Source organism: Chlorocebus sabaeus, chromosome 24, assembly GCF_047675955.1.
Source record: "Chlorocebus sabaeus isolate Y175 chromosome 24, mChlSab1.0.hap1, whole genome shotgun sequence".
NCBI lineage: Eukaryota > Metazoa > Chordata > Mammalia > Primates > Cercopithecidae > Chlorocebus > Chlorocebus sabaeus.
The window spans coordinates 29,500,921-29,521,524 of NC_132927.1; the positions used below are offsets into that span (position 1 = coordinate 29,500,921).

General features: G+C 36.2%; 1 protein-coding gene across 7 annotated transcripts in view; it reads right to left on the reverse strand.

Moving 5' to 3' along the window:
• The window catches only part of DDHD1 (DDHD domain containing 1), a 122,980-nt gene that overhangs the window by 13,411 nt on the left and 88,965 nt on the right, over positions 1–20,604 (reverse strand). For all 7 annotated transcript variants that reach the window (XM_037983993.2, XM_037983991.2, XM_037983992.2 and 4 more), the window contains 4 exons: positions 16,032–16,138; positions 5,793–6,055; positions 3,984–4,059; positions 1,330–1,479 (listed from right to left, as the gene is read on the reverse strand). In XM_037983993.2, the coding sequence (XP_037839921.2) occupies positions 1,330–1,479; positions 3,984–4,059; positions 5,793–6,055; positions 16,032–16,138 (596 nt within the window). The remainder of the gene's footprint in view (positions 1–1,329; positions 1,480–3,983; positions 4,060–5,792; positions 6,056–16,031; positions 16,139–20,604) is intronic.

Sequence of the window (20,604 nt, forward strand, 5' to 3'; positions counted from 1 at the left end):
ATATAGCAGTTGTAAGTCTTTATATGGGAGATTTTCTAAAATTCAAATGCTTAGTCAATGTTATATTTATTTGGTACTAGCTAAAAGGATCCTTTAAAAGACTTTCCACAATTATATAAAGCTATTTTTTCAGAGAATAAATGCTATTTAAAATAGTTTAATATTCAGTTAAACCAGCCTTGTCCCAAAGAAGTTTTAAGGGGACATTTTTCTTGTTTAAAAATCTTACTTGGCATTACACTGTTTACCAGGATGCAAGGTTCTTCCATTAAAAAAAATATTTACAGCATAAACATAATAGAGAATAGAAAAATCCAACATTTTACAATTCTAGTAGGCTATAATAAAGTTTTATTTTGATGTTTAATATTTGAATATTTTCATTTTTCAGAGAGCCTACAAAACACATTCCAATATTGTAGCATATTTTAGATAAAAAATGTATTTAGAGCAGGATTTTTAAGATTTATGGTTTCTAGGTTACTGGTATTACAATTGGTTAAGGTTTGAAAGTCCGGTAGACTCCTGTCTCTTGTATTAATTGTCTGGGAATAATATTTTTACATTATGTTCTTGTATTACAAATGCAACATAACCAGACCATCTCTAAGGTATTTTATCTCATGAGCTCTAAATTAACCAAAACACACGTTTAATAATCAGATAAATGAAGTGTTATTCATTAATTCCATGGCACCTTGTAAGATGTCTTTATCTTAGATTTTTATTTTTTGGAGACGGAGTCTCACTGTGTTGCCCAGGCTGGAGTGCAGTGGCACAATCTCAGCTAATCGCAACTTCTGCATCCCAGGTTTAAGCGATACTATTGCCTCAGCCTCCTGAGTAGCTGGGATTACAGTCATGCCCAGCTAATTTTTTGTATTTTAGTAGAGACGAGGTTTCACCATGTTGCCCAGGCTAGTCTTGAACTTGAGCTCAGGCAATCCGCCTGCCTTGGCCTCCCAAAGTGCTGGGATTATAGCCATGAACACCGCGCCTGGCTTTTTTTTTTTGAGATGGAGTCTCACTACTCTGTCACCCAAGCGGGAGTGCAGTGGCATGATCCTGGCTCATTCTAACCTCCACCTCCCAGGTTCAAGTGATTCTCCTGCCTTACAGGCACGCACTACCACGCTCAGCTAATGTTTTGTATTTTTAGTAGAGACAAGGTTTCGCCATGTTGGTCAGGCTGGTCTTGAACTCCTGACCTCTGGTGATCTGCCCGCCTCAGCCTCCCAAAGTGCTGGGATTACAGGCGTGAGCCACAGCTGATAGATTCTTTTTAGGAACAATTTGACATTGAGAAAAAGAGTCTATATTGCAACTCACCACTGGATCTGTAGGATGAAAAATATTTAGTAACCGGTTGCAAATCTCTCTAGGCAAAATATGGTCTTGACTTCCAGTATTTCCTGGGCGGATGCCACGCAACGCCAAGAAAACTGCTAATGGGGATCCCATACAGAAGAAATTCTCAACCTAAAATGATAAAGTCATCTTAAAGTTTAAAAATGGTGAAGTGTTATTTTTCAACAAAATTTGGGCATAACAATATATGGCAAAATACAAATAATAAAATTATCTCTGAGTATATTCATTTTTAATAAGAGTTATCCAGATGGGCTCTGCTACCCCTTAACCATTCTAGAATAATCTATTTCCATAAGATACTTCATTATCTTTAAATCTAACACAAGTTGAATACAAGGAAGATAAGGATCATTTTCTTAAATATTTGTATACACTAATCAAATATTTATTGAGGTACTACTTTGTGCGAAGTAATACGCTAGGTGCTGTGATGGATATAAAGACCAATAAGGCACAGCTTCTGCACCCAAAGTTTACAGTCCTGTGGGTAAAGCAGAATAAAATATGTGCATAACAGAGGGAAAGAATGCTTTAAGAGAGTGAAAAAAATAATTCCAACTTTGAAGGCTTTACAGAGGAGGTAGCATTTGCATTGGTCAGTAAAAGACAAAAAAGCTTTCTACAGCTGAGGCTGGATATTGGTGCTGGAAAGAATAACATTCCAGACTGAGAATCAAATGAACTAAAGCCAAGGTGGGAAATAACTTGGTTTATTTTATTTCATTATTATTTTTTGAGACCGAGTCTCGCTCTGTCACTCAGGCTGGAGTGCAGTGGTGGTGCGATCTCAGCTCACTGCAAGTTCCGCCTCCAGGGTTCACGCTGTTCTCCTGTCTCAGCCTCCCGAGTAGCTGGGACCACAGGCGCCCTCCACCGAGCCCGGCTAATTTTTTTTTTGTATTTTTAGTAGAGACAGGGTTTTACCGTGTTAGTCAGGATAGTCTCAATCTCCTGACCTCGTGATCCCCCGGCCTCGGCCTCCCAAAGTGCTGGGATTACAGGCGTGAGCCACCGCGCCCGGCCATAACCTGGTTTATTTTTGAGAATAAAAAGTCTGATAGGCTGGGTGCGGTGGCTCACGCTTGTAACCCCAGCACTTTGGGAGGCCGAAGTGGGCGGATCACAAGATCAGGAGTTCGAGACCAGCCTAGCCAACGTGGTGAAACCCCATCTCTACTAAAAATACAAAAATTAGCTGGGCGTGGTGGCAGACGCCTGTAAAACCAGCTACTCGGGAGGCTGAGGCAGGAGAATCGCTTGAACTGGAGAGGCAGAAGTTGCAGTGAGCCAAGATCACGCCACTGCACTCCAGCCTGGGTGACAGGGCAAGACTCCGTCTCAAAAAAAAAAAAAAAATAATAATGATGGTAGAGATGAAACTCAAATTCTACAATGGGATTACTCCAAAGACCATACTCTTATGGCTTTTAAAAATATGTTATAACTTACCATATGGTTTTAAATGTATGGTGTGTGTGTGTGCGTGTGTGTGTGTATATATATATTAAACACTTTGTAAGTAATGGAGACAGATTCAATTAAAAAACTCCTCATGTTTTAAAGCAATTTCTGCATCATTTCACATCTTAACCTGTGTGTTAAGTTCTTGCGATAAAAGAAACACATTTCAAGAAGAGGTAATATAGTATACTAGACATGAGCAAATATTCAACAGGAAATGAGTATTAGGAAACTTATGACATTTCCCATTTAACACTGCAAACAAGTTATTTGTTATTCAGCTACAGGGTATGTCTTTTCCAATAGTCTAGTCAATGCTGACACCTCTGCCACATTTTCCTAAAACACTGCTTTCAACAGGTAATTATGATACTTAAAAATCCTGCAAAGCTTCCCAATGCCCATATCAAATACAAGTTGATTATTTCTAGCTATTCCTGCTCTCTTACTGTCTCCTTGTTCTGACTCCTGTATATTCTAGCTAAACTAAGTTTGCTCGCCCAGCTCCAAGCTAACCCTGTGCACCTCTGTCTTGTGCTTTTGTCATATATTGTTCATCCACTGAAATGCCAGCTTTCCATCCCTGGAATCATTTTACTCATACACTTCCTCTGATTTTTTCTCACCACTGACCAACTAAGTGGTCATTATGATTTCTTAATTGTAAATAGTAAATATGTCTCATCAGTCTCTATTTTTCTTTACCACTATTCTAGATTAGTTGATGTTTCTTGGGGTATATGAAGTTATACCCCTCCATGCCTCTGTTTATGCCATTCCTCTTACACAGAATAGCATCTCTCCTTTCTTTCGCTTGGCAATATCTAATTTACTGAGACCAAGTACAAATATCACTCCTTTGTAAACCTTTGCAGGCAAAGTTAGAACCTCCCTCTCGTACATATATTGTTCTGTATACTGATAATAGCATTAATAATACTATGTTGTACAACCTGAGGACTGGGGAACTGACTTGTCTATTCTTTTCTTTGTACAACCAGAAACTAGCAGTGTCCAACATATAGTGTATGTTGAATAAATATTTATTTTGAAAGAACAACAAACTTTCATTTGAATCCTAACGGCATATTTCAAATGATGTTAAAAAAAAAACTGAGATCAATGTTGAAGAACACATGCTCTTTCCTTACCTTAAATTTTAAGGCAGGTGTTTGTGTCATAGATGATGCTTTCAATCCATGCAGCCGTTCTTCTATTTCCTTCAGCCTAAGAAGGGGCATGAGATTATATACACACACATATTTATAATTTCATAAATATTAGATGCTTGCTAGCTTACTAAAGTATAAAGATGCAGATGATGATGGCCCATTATCTCTCACATTAATCCTGGTTGACAGTATTTAATAAATGTCTCTGCCACAGTACAGAAAGTGTATAAAAATTTATGAAATAATTAGTAAAAGTACCCCCAGTTGTCATGATACCTGCTGTTAATAGTTTTTGTAGTAAAATGTGAGTCACATACAAGCACATATACACCTTTAAAAAAATTATACCAAATGGTTAATACCATATATACTGTTCTATCTCTCTTTTCTATACTTAAGACTTTAGAGATCTTTTCATTTCATTGCCTCCTGACCTACTTCAATTTTTTTTAACAACTATGACTGTCCAAAATACAGGTGAACCATAGTCTAACCCTTCTCTGTGATGAACATAATTTTCAATTAGAATGTTTCATAGCTACTTACATTTAGTAAATATGGAATTAAGTTATTATTATTATTGTTATTATTATTTTTTAAAGCTATAGTTGGCCAGGCACAGTAGTTCATGTCTGGAATCCCAGCACTTTGGGTGGCTCAGATGGGTGGATCACTTAAGGTCAGGAGTTCAAGACCAGTCTGGCCAACATGGTGAAACCTCATCTCTACTAAAAATACAAAAATGAGCCAGGCGTGGTAGCAGATGCCTGCAATTCCAGCTACTGGGGAGGCAGGGGCAGGACAATCACTTGAACCTGGAAGACAGAGGTTGTAGTGAGCTGAGATTGTGCCACTGCACTCCAGCCTGGGCAACAGAGCAAGACTCCGTCTCCCTCCCAAAAAAATCTGTTATTTTCCATGCTTTTTTTTTTTTTTTTTAAAGTTTTACAGGATTTATACATCTAAAATGCTGCTCCAGTCTTGCCAAACATGACATTTTATTTCAAAACTATCAATTATTTTGACACTATATTTATGTGTCTAGCCTATGGTACTTAAGATTCTAAATGAAATCCTTAGTTAACATCTGTAAGACAAAAACAAAACGAGTAAAACTTTTAGTCAATTAGCACATTTGTTTTAATATGCTAGTAAATTATCAAAATGAATGATTTTTCATTGTTATATTAGAATTAATCAGATAAAGAGAACAAAGAAGATAAGGCATGTAACTAGAGATGAAGATAGGAATGTAGCAAATAATTAAAAGATAGTATGGGGAAGGCTACAAATGATTAAATAATTATAAAATCTATTTATAATTATATAACAAATATAATTATGTTTATATATATAACATATGTAAAAAAAATATTTGCCAAAAACAGTGCTTAAAAATTATTTTCAGAACAATAAGAGAGGTAGAAACCCACCTCGAAAGGTCAGTAAAACTACGAAAGATTATAAACTGGTAAACATTTTCAATAAGGATTCTATGCAGTGACTAAGCTTGGAATAAGTTTTAAATTTCACTCCTAACAAATTGTGAAGAAAAGATGAAAGGAAAACAAGGAGAACAACAAAAGAATTTATTTTATGCTACAGGAAAATGCATGTAATTAGCACGAAAATCAACAGTCTCTAGCTTGATTACGCATGCCATGTAGTAATCGTTGTATCCTAAACAATGCATTATTTCTTTATCATGAAATTCTTAGTTTTCTCCTAAGAGGTTCAGTAATTCCATAAAGACATTTAAAAATTTTTCAAAAGATTAGGATATTTTACCGTCGTTTTGTTATATAGAGTTCATCAAGAAGGTGTCGTTCTTCATAGCTCATCCATCGTTCATCAGGCAACTCTTCTTCCTTTTGCAGCAACTGTTCATAGAGTCGAACTGGATTCCAGCCAGTCATTATGTCATAAGTAATTACACATCCCAAGGAATGTGATACTATTGAGACTTTACCCCCTTTTTCTTCAAAGTCTGGATTCCGAGAACAGAAAAGGGAATATAATCGATTCAGCTCTTGCTGAAGGCCTTTAACTAGCTGTTTGAAATAAGAAAACATTATCATATTAGAGTTGGCACTGACTACTACACACTTACTCTAAACTCAAATACATTAAGATAGAAAAATATACATTACTGATTAAACATACCTAGGTTATTAAAATTAACTTAGGTCTTTCAAAATCTTGCAGGAATGAAGGTATACATACTATTATAATCCATATCATCACTAAGAATATAGGAAGATATTACATAGATCCTCTTGTAGTCCTTAAACCTAAAACTGTATAAGCCAGTAGTTCCCTAGATTAAAAAAAAAACAAAAAAACACCAAAGTTCTACGCAGATACCAGTAAGATTTTCAAAGACCCCTGCAAATTTCTTTTTTGTCCTAACTTACCTACATGCAATTCTAAATTTTTGTACCTTGCAGATTTTAGTCAGTAAATTTTAGAAAATGAGTATCTGGGCTTATGATAATAGGTATACTAACATATTATAAATTATTGTGCTTTTAGATAGAGTAATGTAATAAAAGGCCACTGTATGATTGAAGAAAAAACTAAAGTTGATCTACTGGATATTTCAAAATTCCCACTAAGTTGGCAATACAGATATAAAAGTAAAAAGTTGCTTTCTATGTCTGGAAAGCAGGGCTATTTTAAGTTTAGAGGTTAATAATGTGGGGAGTATTTTCGTAATTATTTAAAACTGCTTTCTTTGAAATTAAGCTTTAACAAATATTACTGAAATATTCCATAAAGTCAGAATAAGGTTCTCTTGTTACTCAAACCCATCCTGGGCCCTGACCTGAGTTTTAAGGCAGTCTTCTCTTCTTCCTACCACTGCTTACTTCTATTTGATTATGAATTTCCTGCTGGGTGTTCAATTTCTCATTTCAGTACTTCTTAATATACCAGCTGCTACTCTGACACATAAATATTAGTTATTTGTTGCTTCCATTTTCAGGCTTGTTACTATGTCTCAAGAGAAAACTAGCCACCATCAACTTTTATTGAAAATTCTTTATCTGCTGACACAACCTGAAAATCATTCTTTATGTACTTTATGATTGGCACGGTTAGCAGTGACATGAATAAAGGGATGATGGTCTCTGCTGACATCTCAGAGCTTCACAATGCAATACTGGTTAAAGCTAAAGGTCTAGTCAAAGCTCTGAAACTATCATGTCTGATGAAATATATTCAGCTGATGAAGAAAGAAAAGGATAAGACAAGCTTGCAGCATGTGGAAGGATGATAAGCTGCCTTTTCTCTAGGGAGAAATGCCAAAGTTTTATTTTAATTAGACTCTTTTTTTCATCAGGAAGTAAAAAAGAATTACACGCTTTAGTGCAATGGTTCTCCAATTTGCAACACGCATCAGAATAACCCGGAGGGCTTGTTAAATACAGATTTCTAGGTACCATCCCAGACTTTTTGATCCCGAAGTGCTGAGATGTGGCCTGGGAATTTGCATTTCATTATGCTCCCAGAAGATGTTGATGCTACTGGCCTGAGGACCACACCTTAGAAACTACTGATTTAATGGCAATGTACATAAACATCTTCTAAGACATGGGTTGTAAGTAAAACTCTAATTAATATAGTTTCAGGAATATGCAGTGTGAAATACTATATTGCTGTTTGAAGGGAGCTATAATATGCTTTGGATTTGGCTTTGATAACAATATCAACCAATCCTTAAAATTTCATTATTTTCCTGATTTACAATCTACATGAGGTAAGTACAGAGAAGGCTAACACTTAGATAAAATAATTTCCTTTAAAAGCAACAGTTCTTAATCGTTTTTATTTTTGAAGACCTTGATTTTAAGACTTGTACCATGTAAATCTCAAAGCACTAACAGATACATACTTTAGTACTCTGATAAAACGTACCCAATCTTTTTGTTTTTATAAAATACCAGCCTACTCCCATATTAAAGTTTTTTTTAAAAAGGAAATAACACTACCAGTAATTAACCTATTTCATATTCAAAAATTTTAAAACATCTCTCACTACACCAAATACTTCATTAGTTTGTCAATCACATATGGGTAAAAAAACAAGATCAAATTATCTAAGGTAGAGAAAGTCTATTTGATACTAAAATATTTCACTATGGAATGAGGCATAGCACGGACAGTTTCTGAAGAGCTGATGATGTCATCTGTTTTAATAATTATACACTTGAATAGAAATGGCCTTTGTATTTCCTTATTAGAGCATATCTGGATATGGTAGCATTTTCTTTTTCTATTGCTTATGCATATATATGGGACATCTGTGGTCAGACATTATGATTCTGAAAGCCAACTTTTTAAACAGCTTTGTACTACCTCTAAATGCTTCTGTATCTCATCTGCTCATCAGTGAAAGGAGAAATTCATATCTATGTTGTATCCAACAAGTTTACTCTAATTGGAATTTTTTTTCTTTTCCTTCTCGTTTCTGATCCAATTATATTCTCCCAATTAGGATCCCTTTGTGACCAACTGTATTCATTTGGGACATTCAGCCAAGATTAACAATATACCCTGGGATCTTAACTTTATTATCTATTAGATCTACAATATGATCTAATCAAGTCAGCAAACCTCTTAAACAATAATCACTGGATAGCTTTTTAAAAGTTTAAAACAATTTCTAATTTCCATGACCACTGCTCAAGAGTAAAAATTTATGAAGGAAATGAACATGAGGAAAAACCAGGGAGTTTCAAGAGTTGAGTCCAAACACACAAAATATGGTTGAGGAATAGAGTTAGTCCTTTGCTCTCCCTGCTTCAAGAAATTGTGATGAGAAAATGTAATTTAGAGAGTTCTAGTCATATATATCAATTAAATAATTCAAACAATGTCAAGATACAGCTAGGACAATTCTCTATATAGTTCATTTTTAAAAGCTATTGAAAAGAGAATTCAGATTTACACAAGATGTACAGTTCTCTCTGGATTTCTTGTGTTACTTTAGGGTTGAAGTGAGGGCCAAAGGCTCTCTGATGATCTCTTGATAGTCGGAAATTAATTTTTTTGGTAGATTTTTTAAAACTGGTCCTCAGAAAGTCATCTGAGAAGTACTGATTGATATACACAACTTTTCCCCTAACCGTGACTTTTCAGGAATTATTAGGAAAACCATTAATTAGGGTTCTCCCATGAGCATGTAAGAATGTGAGAGTTAAAACGGACCTCAGCGATGATCTAATTTAAACTGCTATGAAGCTAGGAGTCCCTTCAGTAGCATCCCTGAGAAATGGTCACTCAGTCTCTACTTTAGTGCATATCTCCATTTTTAAAGTCACTCAGTCTCTACTTTAGTGCATATCTCCATTTTTAAAGTGTCCACTTCTATCTTTAGAGACAGCTTTGTTACTACACAGCTCCGTACAGTAAACAAACATGTTCCTTCCCATATTTTCTATCCACTGACCTTTACTTTTTAGACTTAACAGAATAAGTCTATTAAAAATATGGTGGCCCTTGAAATACATAAATACAAATATACACATAATCAATCATAACTTGAATGTCTAAGGACCATGAATTGTACTGGAAACTTTATACACATTTCGTCTTTAATCCTAATGACAAACTTTATCAGTATATATTTTATCCCATTTTATAAGTGGGGAAGCTAAGAAAGTGAGAAATTTGATCTAAGAACATGGAGCTGGTTAAGTGGCAGGTTTTGTTGTTGTCGTTGTTTTTGTTTTTGTTTTTTTTAGATAGAGTTTCCCTCTGTCACCCAGGCTGGAGTGTAGTGGTGCGATCTCGGCTCACCACAACCTCCGCCTCCCAGGTTCAAGTGATTCTCCTGCCTCAGCCCTTGAGTAGCTGAGATTACAGGTGTGCACCACCATGCCTGGCTAATTTTTGTATTTTTAGTAGAGACGGGGTTTCACCATGTTGGTCGGGCTGGTCTCGAATTCCTGACCTCAAGTGATCTGCCTGCCTTGGCTTCCCAAAGTGCTGGGATTATAGAAGTGGCAGGCTTTGAATCTCCATCTATTTGACTACAAAGGCTCAGAGAAGAAGGGGGGAAAAGGCTCTTTAAAATGCCTCACCAATAAACCAAACAAGGTTCATTCACCAGGCATGTGACTTACTCTAAATCATTCCTTCCCTAAGGAAACATATACTTTTAAATAATTTATCCTAGAATATTGCCTAACACCAATCTCATGTTAATGGATTTTAATTTACAGAATCAACTTCTCTTTTTAAAAATAGGAATACGCCAGGCACAGTGGCTCACACCTGTAATCCCAGCACTTTGGAAGGCTGAGGTGGGAGGATCACTTGAAGTCAGGAGTTCAAGACCAGCCTGGGCAACATGGTGAAACCCTGTCTTTACTAAAAACACAAAAACTGGCTGGATGTATTGGTGTATACCTGTAGCCCCAGCTATTCAGGAGGCTGAGGCATAAGAATCACTTGAGGCCAGAAGATGGAGGCTGCAGTGAGCTGAGATTGTACCATTGCACTCCGGCCTCAGTGATACCCTGTCTCCAAAAAAAAAAGAAAAAAAAAAAAAAAAAGGCTTGCCCTCCTCTCACTTAGGAAGCATCCCTTTTGTTCTTCACAATGCCTTAAGCAGTGTTTTCCCAGAATTCCTGGGATAGTATCAAGTAGGGGAACTGTTAAAAATACAAAATCACAGGCTCCATCTCAGAACCACCGAATGAGAATCTCTGGGAGATCTGGGAAACTATTCCTTTTCTTTTCTTTTTTTTTTTTTAAATGAGATGGGTTCTCCCTCTGTGGCCCAGGCTGGAGTGCAATGGCGTGACCTCGGCTAACGGCAACCTCCGCCTCCCGGGTTCAAGAGATTGTTCTGCCTTGCCCTCACGAGCAGCTGGGACTACAGGTGTCTGTCACCATGCCTGGCTAATTTTTCTATTTTTAGTAGAGATGGAGTTTTGCCATGTTGGCCAGGCTGGTCTGAACTTCCAGCCTCAAGTGATCTGCCCGTCTCGGCCTCCCAAAGTGCTGGGATTACCAGCATGAGCCACCATGTCCAGCCTCTTTTCTTTTTTTGAGACGGAGTCTCGCTCTGTCATCCAGGCTGGAGTGCTGTGGTGCGATCTAGGCTCACTGCAAGCTCCGCCTCCCAGGTTCATGCCATTCTCCTGCCTCAGCCTCCCAAGTAGCTGGGATTACAGGCACTTGCTACCATGCACGGCTAATTTTGCATTTTTAGTAGAGACGGGGTTTCTCCATGTTGGTCGGGCTGGTCTCAAACTCCCAACCTAAGGTGATTCACCTGCCTCGGCCTCCCAAAGTGTTGGGATTACAGGTGTAAGCCACCAAGCCCAGTCCGGCCTCCTCTCATTTGAAAATAATTTCAAATATATAAAATGTTGCAAAATAAAAATAACACAAAGATCACTCATATAACCTTACCCAGGTTCACATATTGTTAGCATTGTATCCCACTTGCTTTATTCACTTGTTCTGTTTCTATGATAAACACATAAACCCTCACCTTTTTTGGGAATCATCTGAGGATATATTATATATGTCACAGTCTTTTACCCCTAAATTCTTCAATTTAGATATGGCATTAGCTACACGTCTCTTTAGCATCCTTTAATCAGGAACATTTTCCGCAGCCACTCTGCCTTTATGATACTGATTTTCTTTTTCTTTTTTTTTGAGACGGGGTCTCACTCTGTCACCCAGGTTGGAGTACAGTGGTGTGAGAACAGCTCACTGCAGCCTCGACCTCCCAGGCTCAAGGAATCCTTCCTGGCCTCAGCATTCCGAGCAGCTGGGACTACAGGCCCAAACCACCATACATGGGTAATTTTTAAAAAATTATTTTTGGTAGAGACGGGGTCTGGCTATGTTGTCCAGGCTGGTCTAGAACTCCAGGGCTCAAATGATCCTCCTACCTTGGCCTCACAAAGGGCTGGGATTACAGGCATGTGCCACTGAACCCAGCCTGATAATGATATTTTTAAAGAATACAGTGTCATTCCTACTTTTTATTACAACATCCTCATTTTGTGTTTGTCTGATGTTTCCTCATTGTCAGAATACTGTATAAGTGATGTGTTCTCCTCTGTATGTCATATCCAGAGGTGCATAATGTCCATCTGCTCCTCAGGAATACCCAGTTTAGGTATTGCTTGATTTCTCCAGTATATAATTATTGTTGCTGTTTCTTAAACGAATAATCAGTTTGTGGGGATATACTTTATGACCATGTAAATATCCTGCTCCTCATCAAAATACTGCCTTCAATTTAGTATCCATCGATGATTTGTGTCCAGTCTTCTCTTACCTAATCTTGATAGCTGTAAAATGGTTTTCCAACTCCAGGATTCCCTCCATCAGCTGGCCTTTGGCATTCTACTGTAAGCAAGGATTCTCCTTTCTCCCCATGTATTTATTTATAGTCAATATGAACTTCTAATAATTTTTTCAATGATTTATAAATAATACTTTTGGTGCTCAAATTGTTCCAGATTTGGCCAGTGAGAGCTGCTTAATTTGGCCCTGTGTTCCTGTGACCTACCCCATAATTCTTTTGAGCATCTTCCTACCTTCTGTCATAACAAGTTGTTCCAGCCCCAGAATCAGCCATTTTCCTGAGGAACCCTGATTTTCCTCAGTGGGAAATAATAGTGCTAGAGGAAGAGATCTGGGTGCTAGGTGTGCTCGATTAGGGTGTCTTTGCCTATTGGACACTTCAGTGGGCAAGGTTAGGAAGTACATGCATGAACAGGCATATCCTGTTTTATGGCACTTTGCAGACACTGCATTTACAAATTGAAGGTTTGTGGCAACCCTGCGCTGAGTAAATCTACTGTTGCCACTTTTCCAACAGTGCTCACTTCATGTCTGTGTGTATTTTATAGCAATAAAGTATTTTTAAATTAAGGTATGTATACTTGTTTAGACATAATGCTGTTGCACACTTAACAGAATACAGTATAGCATAACCATAATTTTCTATGCACTGGGAAACCAAAAAATTTGCATGACTTACTTTATTGTTTTTATTGCTTTATTGTGACATTCACTTTATTGCGGTGGTCTGAAACCAAATCTACAGTATCTCTGAGGTATGCCTGTATATATACATATTCACTTACATATATAAGTAATACTCACAACACACATGCATATTTTAGAAATTGTTGAATTTACAATGATACCCTCAAATTCCAGTACCCACCACCCCCACCCTGGGTTTATTTTTGCTGTTATTTTTAATGAGTATAGAAATGATTCTCATCAGGGATGTTTGAAAATCACTGCTAAAGATTGCTGATGAATTTCAGTCACAAGTTCTCATGCTCTCCCATGAAATTCATCTGGATCAAAAGACAAACTAATTCAAAGGACTAGGTGTTCCCTTTGCCCCCCATTTATCATAGACATTGGTTCCCTCTTCCTACTATCTATTTTATTCAGTTCCATTCTGAGGACAATTATCTTTCCACATATAAGAGCACTGCAGAAAGTGACCATTTGCTCAGTCACCACTAGCCAATGACCAGAGCTTTGAGCCCTCTTAGGGATACCACCAGTCATATATATGCAGGTATGCGTATGGTAACATGTGCTCTGATATCCTCCTCCCTGCACTCTCACTGGTTTCACTTCTGATATTATAGTCTGTGCTATACAACTCCAGAAGGGAATCGTAAACATACCAAAAATTTGCAAGTATAATTCATTATTTTCCTTAGGTTCTACTCTCTTCCCCTACAAAAATCTGCTTCCCCTTCCTCCATTTATAGTTAATATCAGAACCATCTACGAGTTGCCTAAGCTAGAAATTGTAAGCATCATCTGTCTCTTCCCTTCCTGTATCACCCATAACAAATCATTTCAAGACCACTTAATTCTATCATATTTTGAATCTATCTCTTCTCTTTATTCCTATTAACACTATTTTGGGTTAGAACTTTGTTATCGCTCACTTGAATTTATAAAGATAGAATTGGGGTATGGGATAGAACTGTTTTTTCCTTTTTTCATCCTCAAGAACATAAAAATATTGGAGAGAAATGAGACACAAACAACACTATCTGTTACCTCCTTTGCCAAGTCTATGCCACTTTACTAGCTTAAAAAAACAAAATGTGTCAAAATGTGCTCAGAAAATATTTGGCAAATTACATTTATAATTTAATACATATAAAACAATAAACCTGTTAACTCTGAAATACTTTACATGTCTATTATAAAGATAGTTATAGGTTATGGAACCTTAAGAAATCTAAGATATTTATACAGAAAACATATACACAAAATCCTACTGTCAGGCTCCACTCCATACTTAGTTTTTCAAAGCTTAGTTAGGAATATTTTTAGATTAAAAAAATTGATAAAAAAAAGCTCCCACAGAAAACATCAAACCCTTCTTTCTCTTATGAAAGCAGAGGTATCTATAGGCAGCAACATGTCTGTTTCAGCATTGAAGAATTTTACTCAGAATTCAAAAACTAAAATGATTTGATATTATAGTACCTGTAATAATAGTAATTCCTGACTGCCATGTGCCACATGTTAATATAAGCATTACCTCAATTAATCTTTACAAGAATGCTATGAAGTAGCTACTTGTTAGAATATCCACTTTGCAGATAGGGAAGCCATACAGAAATTAAGTGTTACAGTGGGACTGGAATCAGGCAGTCTATCTCTAGAGCCCATATACACTTTGCAAAAAGTAATTTCTACTGCGTGATTTTTAGAACAAAAATTGGGGCCATATATGATTATGATGAAATATGGAAATGTAATTTATCTTAAGTACTATAACAATAAGCCTAAATGCTTTTTTCAGAGGGAAAAAAAGAATAATTGTAAAAATTTCCATGGATTTCTCTTCCTTCCACACATTTGGTAAATATGGACCTATGTATTGTAATATTTTAACCTTTCTTGAAGGCAGAGACTCCCCCTTATACAAGATCCTTGTACAATATCTTATATATAGTTCTCAATAAACACATTTTCAATAAACATGTAGATCATATTCTTAGTTCAAAACACCTTTAGCCAGCTGATTCAGTATACATAAATATTATTAAATCTTACCTCGGATTCCTGATAAATAAATTTTACCAATGTGACAGATCTTACTTTCAAACACTTGTACTCATTTTCCCTGTCCCCCTGCTAATGAAGGGTAAGAGTCTGCAGTAAAGTGGCCCCCTGTTAGCCTGTGTTTGGCACAGAGTAGGGCTCACTAAATATTTACTGATTAAAGGCCCAGGAAAGTCAAAATAATCAGCCAATAAATAACAGAGAGACTGGCTATCTTGTGAACACAGAGAAGTGGTAAACAGTGTAAGCTGTGAAGCTATATTGCCTGGGTTCAAATACTGGCTCTGCCACTTATTAAGCGAGACACAATGAGCAAGCCTTAAAATCTCTCTTGGCATCAGTTTCCTCATCCTTCAAATGAGGATACTAATCATACCTACTTCACAGGATTTTTTAAAATAAGGATTAAACAAGTTAACACATTAGGCAATTAACAAATGTTAGTTATTCCTACTAAACAGAATTCCTTTCCCTCTTATCAATAAAGTGACAAAATGCATTTTGTGGAGATTCTCTCATCTTCTTGAATAAACTTTCACCTCTTGCCCCAGTGTTACTCTTGGGAGGCATCGGCTCCACTACCATTTGAAAACTGTACAAATTCATTACAGAAGTGAAGCAATAAACGACCATGATATACAAAAAATGTAAAGGATATTTTATGTCTAAAACTCTTTTGTGAAGACAACAGTCACAGATATAATCAGATTTATGAATACTGTTATTTCTCAAAGAGCTATTTTCTAACCAGTCCCCCACCTGAGACTATCTGTTTCATTAACGGTCCTAATGTCTTGTTTGAAGACTATCAAATTTATTAAAAGTAGGCTATTTATAATGAATTCCTGTAATTTCTCATTTGCTTAAAAAAATGTAAAAATTCAGGACATTTATAAGTTATCACTAAAAAATACCCACCAGCAAGATAATCATGATACTTACTTCATCTCTATAAAGCGGACTAGTATAATACATTATGTCCATTGCACTGCTGTTCAGCATATCCCTTAAACCTCGTACTTTGTCAGGAGTAATGGAATCAACAGTGTCTACAAAAACAAGCAAAAAAACCAAGTAAATTAAACTTATAGAAAGTCTCTGTTATACGGAAATAATAGCGAAGAAAATTACATTGCCTGAAATAGTAATTATTTAACATTTAAATATTCAAGACCAGCTTTGGCTCTAATGAATCTTCCCTTCCTGTAAAATACCACAAGAAAAAAACAGTAAAAGACAAAATAGGAGATGAAAAGAAACATTAAAGGATGAAAGCCGTTATCAAATCTATAAAGCGTCACCCTTTTTTGTATGTTATGGCTTTTGTATGAAATTCAGGGGTACCCAGAGCAAAACAAGGCCACATATTTTAGAACAAGTGTCAAAACACAATCCCAAGTCTTTTTGTACCTCGTTTTCTGTTTCCTCTCCTTTTTGAGATGGAGTTTTGCTCTGTCCTCCAGGCTGGAGGGCAGTGGGGTGATCTCGGTTCACTGGCTCAAGTGATTCTCCTGCATCAGCTTCCCGAGTAGCTGGGATTACAGGCACATGTCACCACGCCCAGCTACTTTTTGTATTTTTAGTAGAGATGGGGTTTTACCATGTTGACCAGGCTGGTCTCTAACTCCTAACCTCAAGTGATCTGTCTGCCTAGGCCTCCCAGAGTGCTGGGATTACAGTTGTGAGGCATGCACCTAGCCTGTTTTTTTGATCTATGCACCTTCAGCTTGGCAATACACATGTAGACTGCCTAGAGCCACTGGTGGCAACCAGCAACAAATCAAAAAGTCATCCTACAATTTGCATCTATCTTTAGTGAGCCAAAGATTCTGTGGGCAAGAACTGTCAGATCACAAATATGCACAAAGGCAAATAAATCAGCAATTTTATCAGTAAACAAGATAAAGGTGGTGTAATTTACTCTCTTGAAAAAAATTGCTACATAAACTGATTTTCAAACCAGTACACCCTTCCACGAGTTATGCTAACCTACGGAAATTCTACCATGGAAAGATTATTCTATTAGACATCTAATACAATTTTTAGAGACAGAAAATTTTACATTTCTTATAGAAATACAAAGCACTATACTTGGATGAATACTGTGATTTGAAAGCACAAGGAGAGCAGAAGGCATATAATTTTAGTGAAACAAAATTTCTTTTATTCCTTTTCACTTTATTGGCTTAGGTTATTTTATTTATTCCTCCACTTTAATACAATGTAATAATAACAGGAAGGCAAAGACAAGCAAAAGTTTTTTTTTTTTTTTCCAAAATTGTAAAGGGAAATATTGTTGCTGTTTGTGGTTGTACAACATATTTACAGGCTGTACCTATTTTTAAATTGTAAAAGTGAAAGGTGTACTACCATGCTGATCTGAAAATACTTCAAATGTCATTTTAATGCATTTCCAAAAATAGTTTTTATTGTGAAATACAGACACATATAAATAAAGGTATTTAATTATGAATGGGCAGTTTAAAGAATAATTTATAAAAAGAAAAACATGTTCATACCATCTAGTTTAAGAATACTGCCAGTATCTTACAAACCCACCATATATTCTGAAATGATCACAGGCCTCTCTAGCAGAGAGAGAGAAGTAACTACAGGTAAGAGGTTTGTATTAATTGTGCTTTTCCTTTTCCTTATAGATTTACTGCATGTCCAATAATATTAATAACTGTACCCAATTACTTCTACAGAATTTACTATGTGCCAGAGCCTAAGTATTTTACCTCATTCTGACCACTGTGTAAATTGAGGTATTATCTATGGTTTGCTTGCACCCTTCCACCTAATCTTATGTTTCTGAGATTCATCCAAGTTGATGCATATAGCTGCAATCCACTCTTTTTCACTGTTGTATAATATGCCACTCTATACCTATATCAAAATTTATCCATTCTCTTTCTACAGTTATTTGAGTTTCTGGTTTTTTGCTACTACTTATAAATCATGATCCTAAATAACACTGTTTTACATGTCTCCTGGTGCACATGTTTAAGAGTTTCTTTAGAGTATATCTCTAAGAAGTGGAACTACTGTGTCAAAGGGCACATGCACCTTCAACTTTATAAGATGATGTTAAATCTTCCAAAGTGACTATACCAAGTTTCATTCCCAACAATAGTGAATGAAAACTCTCACTGCTATACAACCCCAACAACACTTGGTATTGTCACTTTCTTAAATTTTTGCTTGATGGGTATGAACGATACTTCACTGTGGCTTTAATTTGCATCTCCTTGATTACTAGAAAAAAATATACATACATAAATTTAAAAAATCTTTTCTTTCTCACTTAAGTTTCTTGTCCTTTATTCTGGATATGAAACCTTTGGCGGTTATATCTGTTGCTCTGTTATAACATCTTTTTCTCAGTTTGTGGCTTGTCTTTCTTTTTTTATGGTCTACTGGTAAAGAGAAGTCCTTAATTTTAATCTAATCAAATTTGTTAGTTTATAGTTGCATTTTTTTTGTATATTAAGAATTCTTTCCCTGCACCTTGAGGTTGTAAAGGTAGTGTTTTGTATATTTTTCTAAAAAGTTTTAAGGTCTTGGCTCTCATATTATCATGTTTTTGATCCATGTGAAATGTGAAGTAGAGATCATTTTTTACTTTTTTCCCCCATAGGACACCCAGTTACCATATGCCATTTATGGAACAGGCCATCCTTTCACCAAAGATCTGTAATGCCAGGTATGACAGGTTTCCTGTTTAGGGAATCTCTAATCAGGTACACAGGTCTATTTGCCTATCCTTGCGCCAAGGATATTTACAGAAGTTTGAATACAGTACTAGGTATGGCTACCTAGTAGGTCAAGACTCTACCCCTCAAATCCGTCATTCTGTGTTTCGGCTATTTTCAGACCTTTGTTCCTTTTTTATTTCTTTTTTTTTTTTTTTTAATTTTATGGGTACATAGGAGGTATATACATTTATGGGGTACATGAGATATTTTCATACAGGTATGTAATACATAGTAATCGCATCATGGAAAATGGGGTATCCACCCCCTCGAGCATTTATCCTTTGTGTTACAAACAATCCAGTACTACTCTTTTAGTTATTTAAAAATGTACCACTAATTTATTATTGATTATAGCCACCCTGTTGTGCAATCAAATACTAGGTCTTATTCATTCTATTTTTTTGTACTTATTAACCATCCCCACCTCCCCAGTATCCTTCCCAGCCTCTGATAACCAGCCTGCTCTCTATCTCCGTAAGTTGTTTTGATCCAACAAATGAGAACATATGCTGTTTGTCTTTCTGTGCCTGAGTATATAATGACCTCCCGTTCCATCCATGTTGTTTCAAACGACAGGATCTCATTCTTTTTTATGGCCAAATAGTAATCCATTGTACATATGTACTACATTTTCTTTATCCATGCATTTGTTGATAGACACTTAGGTTGCTTCCAAATCTTGGCTATTGTAAACAGTGCTGTAACAAACACAGGATGCTGCAGACATCTATTCAATATACTGACTGCCTTTCTTTTTAATATATACCCAGCAGTGGGATTACTGGATCATATGGTAGCTCTATTTTTAGTTTTTCGAGGAACCTCCAAGCTGTTCTCCATAGTGGTTGTACTAATTTACATTCCTACCAACAGCGTACGAGGGTTCCCTTTTCTCCACATTTCACCAGCATTTGTTATTGCCTGTCTTTTGGATATAAGCCATTTTAACTAGGGTGAGATATGTCATTGTAGTTCTGATTTGCCTTTCACTGATGATCAATGACGTTGGCACCTTTTCATATGCCTGTTTGCCATTTGTATGTTGTCTTTTGAGAAATACCTACCAAATCTTTTGCCCATTTTTTTGATAAGATTATTAGATTTTTTTTCCTATACAGTTGTTTGAGCTCCTTATATATTCTGGTTATTAATCTCTTGTCAGATGGGTAGTCTGCAAATATTTTATCACATTCCGTGTGCTGTCTCTTGACTTTGATTGTTTAGCCCTTTGTTCTTTGATAATCATTTCAGAATCAGTTTGTCAAGTTTCATGGAAAAACTCTGGAAATCCTGATTGGAATTACATGGAATCTATAGATCGATTTGGGAGAATCCACACCTCTAGAATAACGAATTTTCCAATCTAAGGAAATTATCTTTAAGTTATGTTTAAGGTCTTTTAATTGTTTAATTTGTAACATAAATATACTTCTTTTGCTAGATTTATTTCTTGGAACTTTATATTTTGGATGCTATTTGTCTGTTCTTGGTATACGGAAATGCAATTATGTTTATATATGGAATTTCTATGTCACAACCCTAATATATTACTTTATTAATTCTAATAATTATTTTTTTCTTTTTCTTTTTTCCCAGATATGGGGTCTCTGTTACCCAGGCTGGAGTGTAGTGGTTATTCACAGGTGTAATCCCACTAATGATCATCACAGGAGTTTTGGCCTGCTTTTTCCCCAACCTGGGCTCTTTCACCTCTCCCTGCTCCTGAAAGGTCACCATATTGATAGTGAACTTAGTGT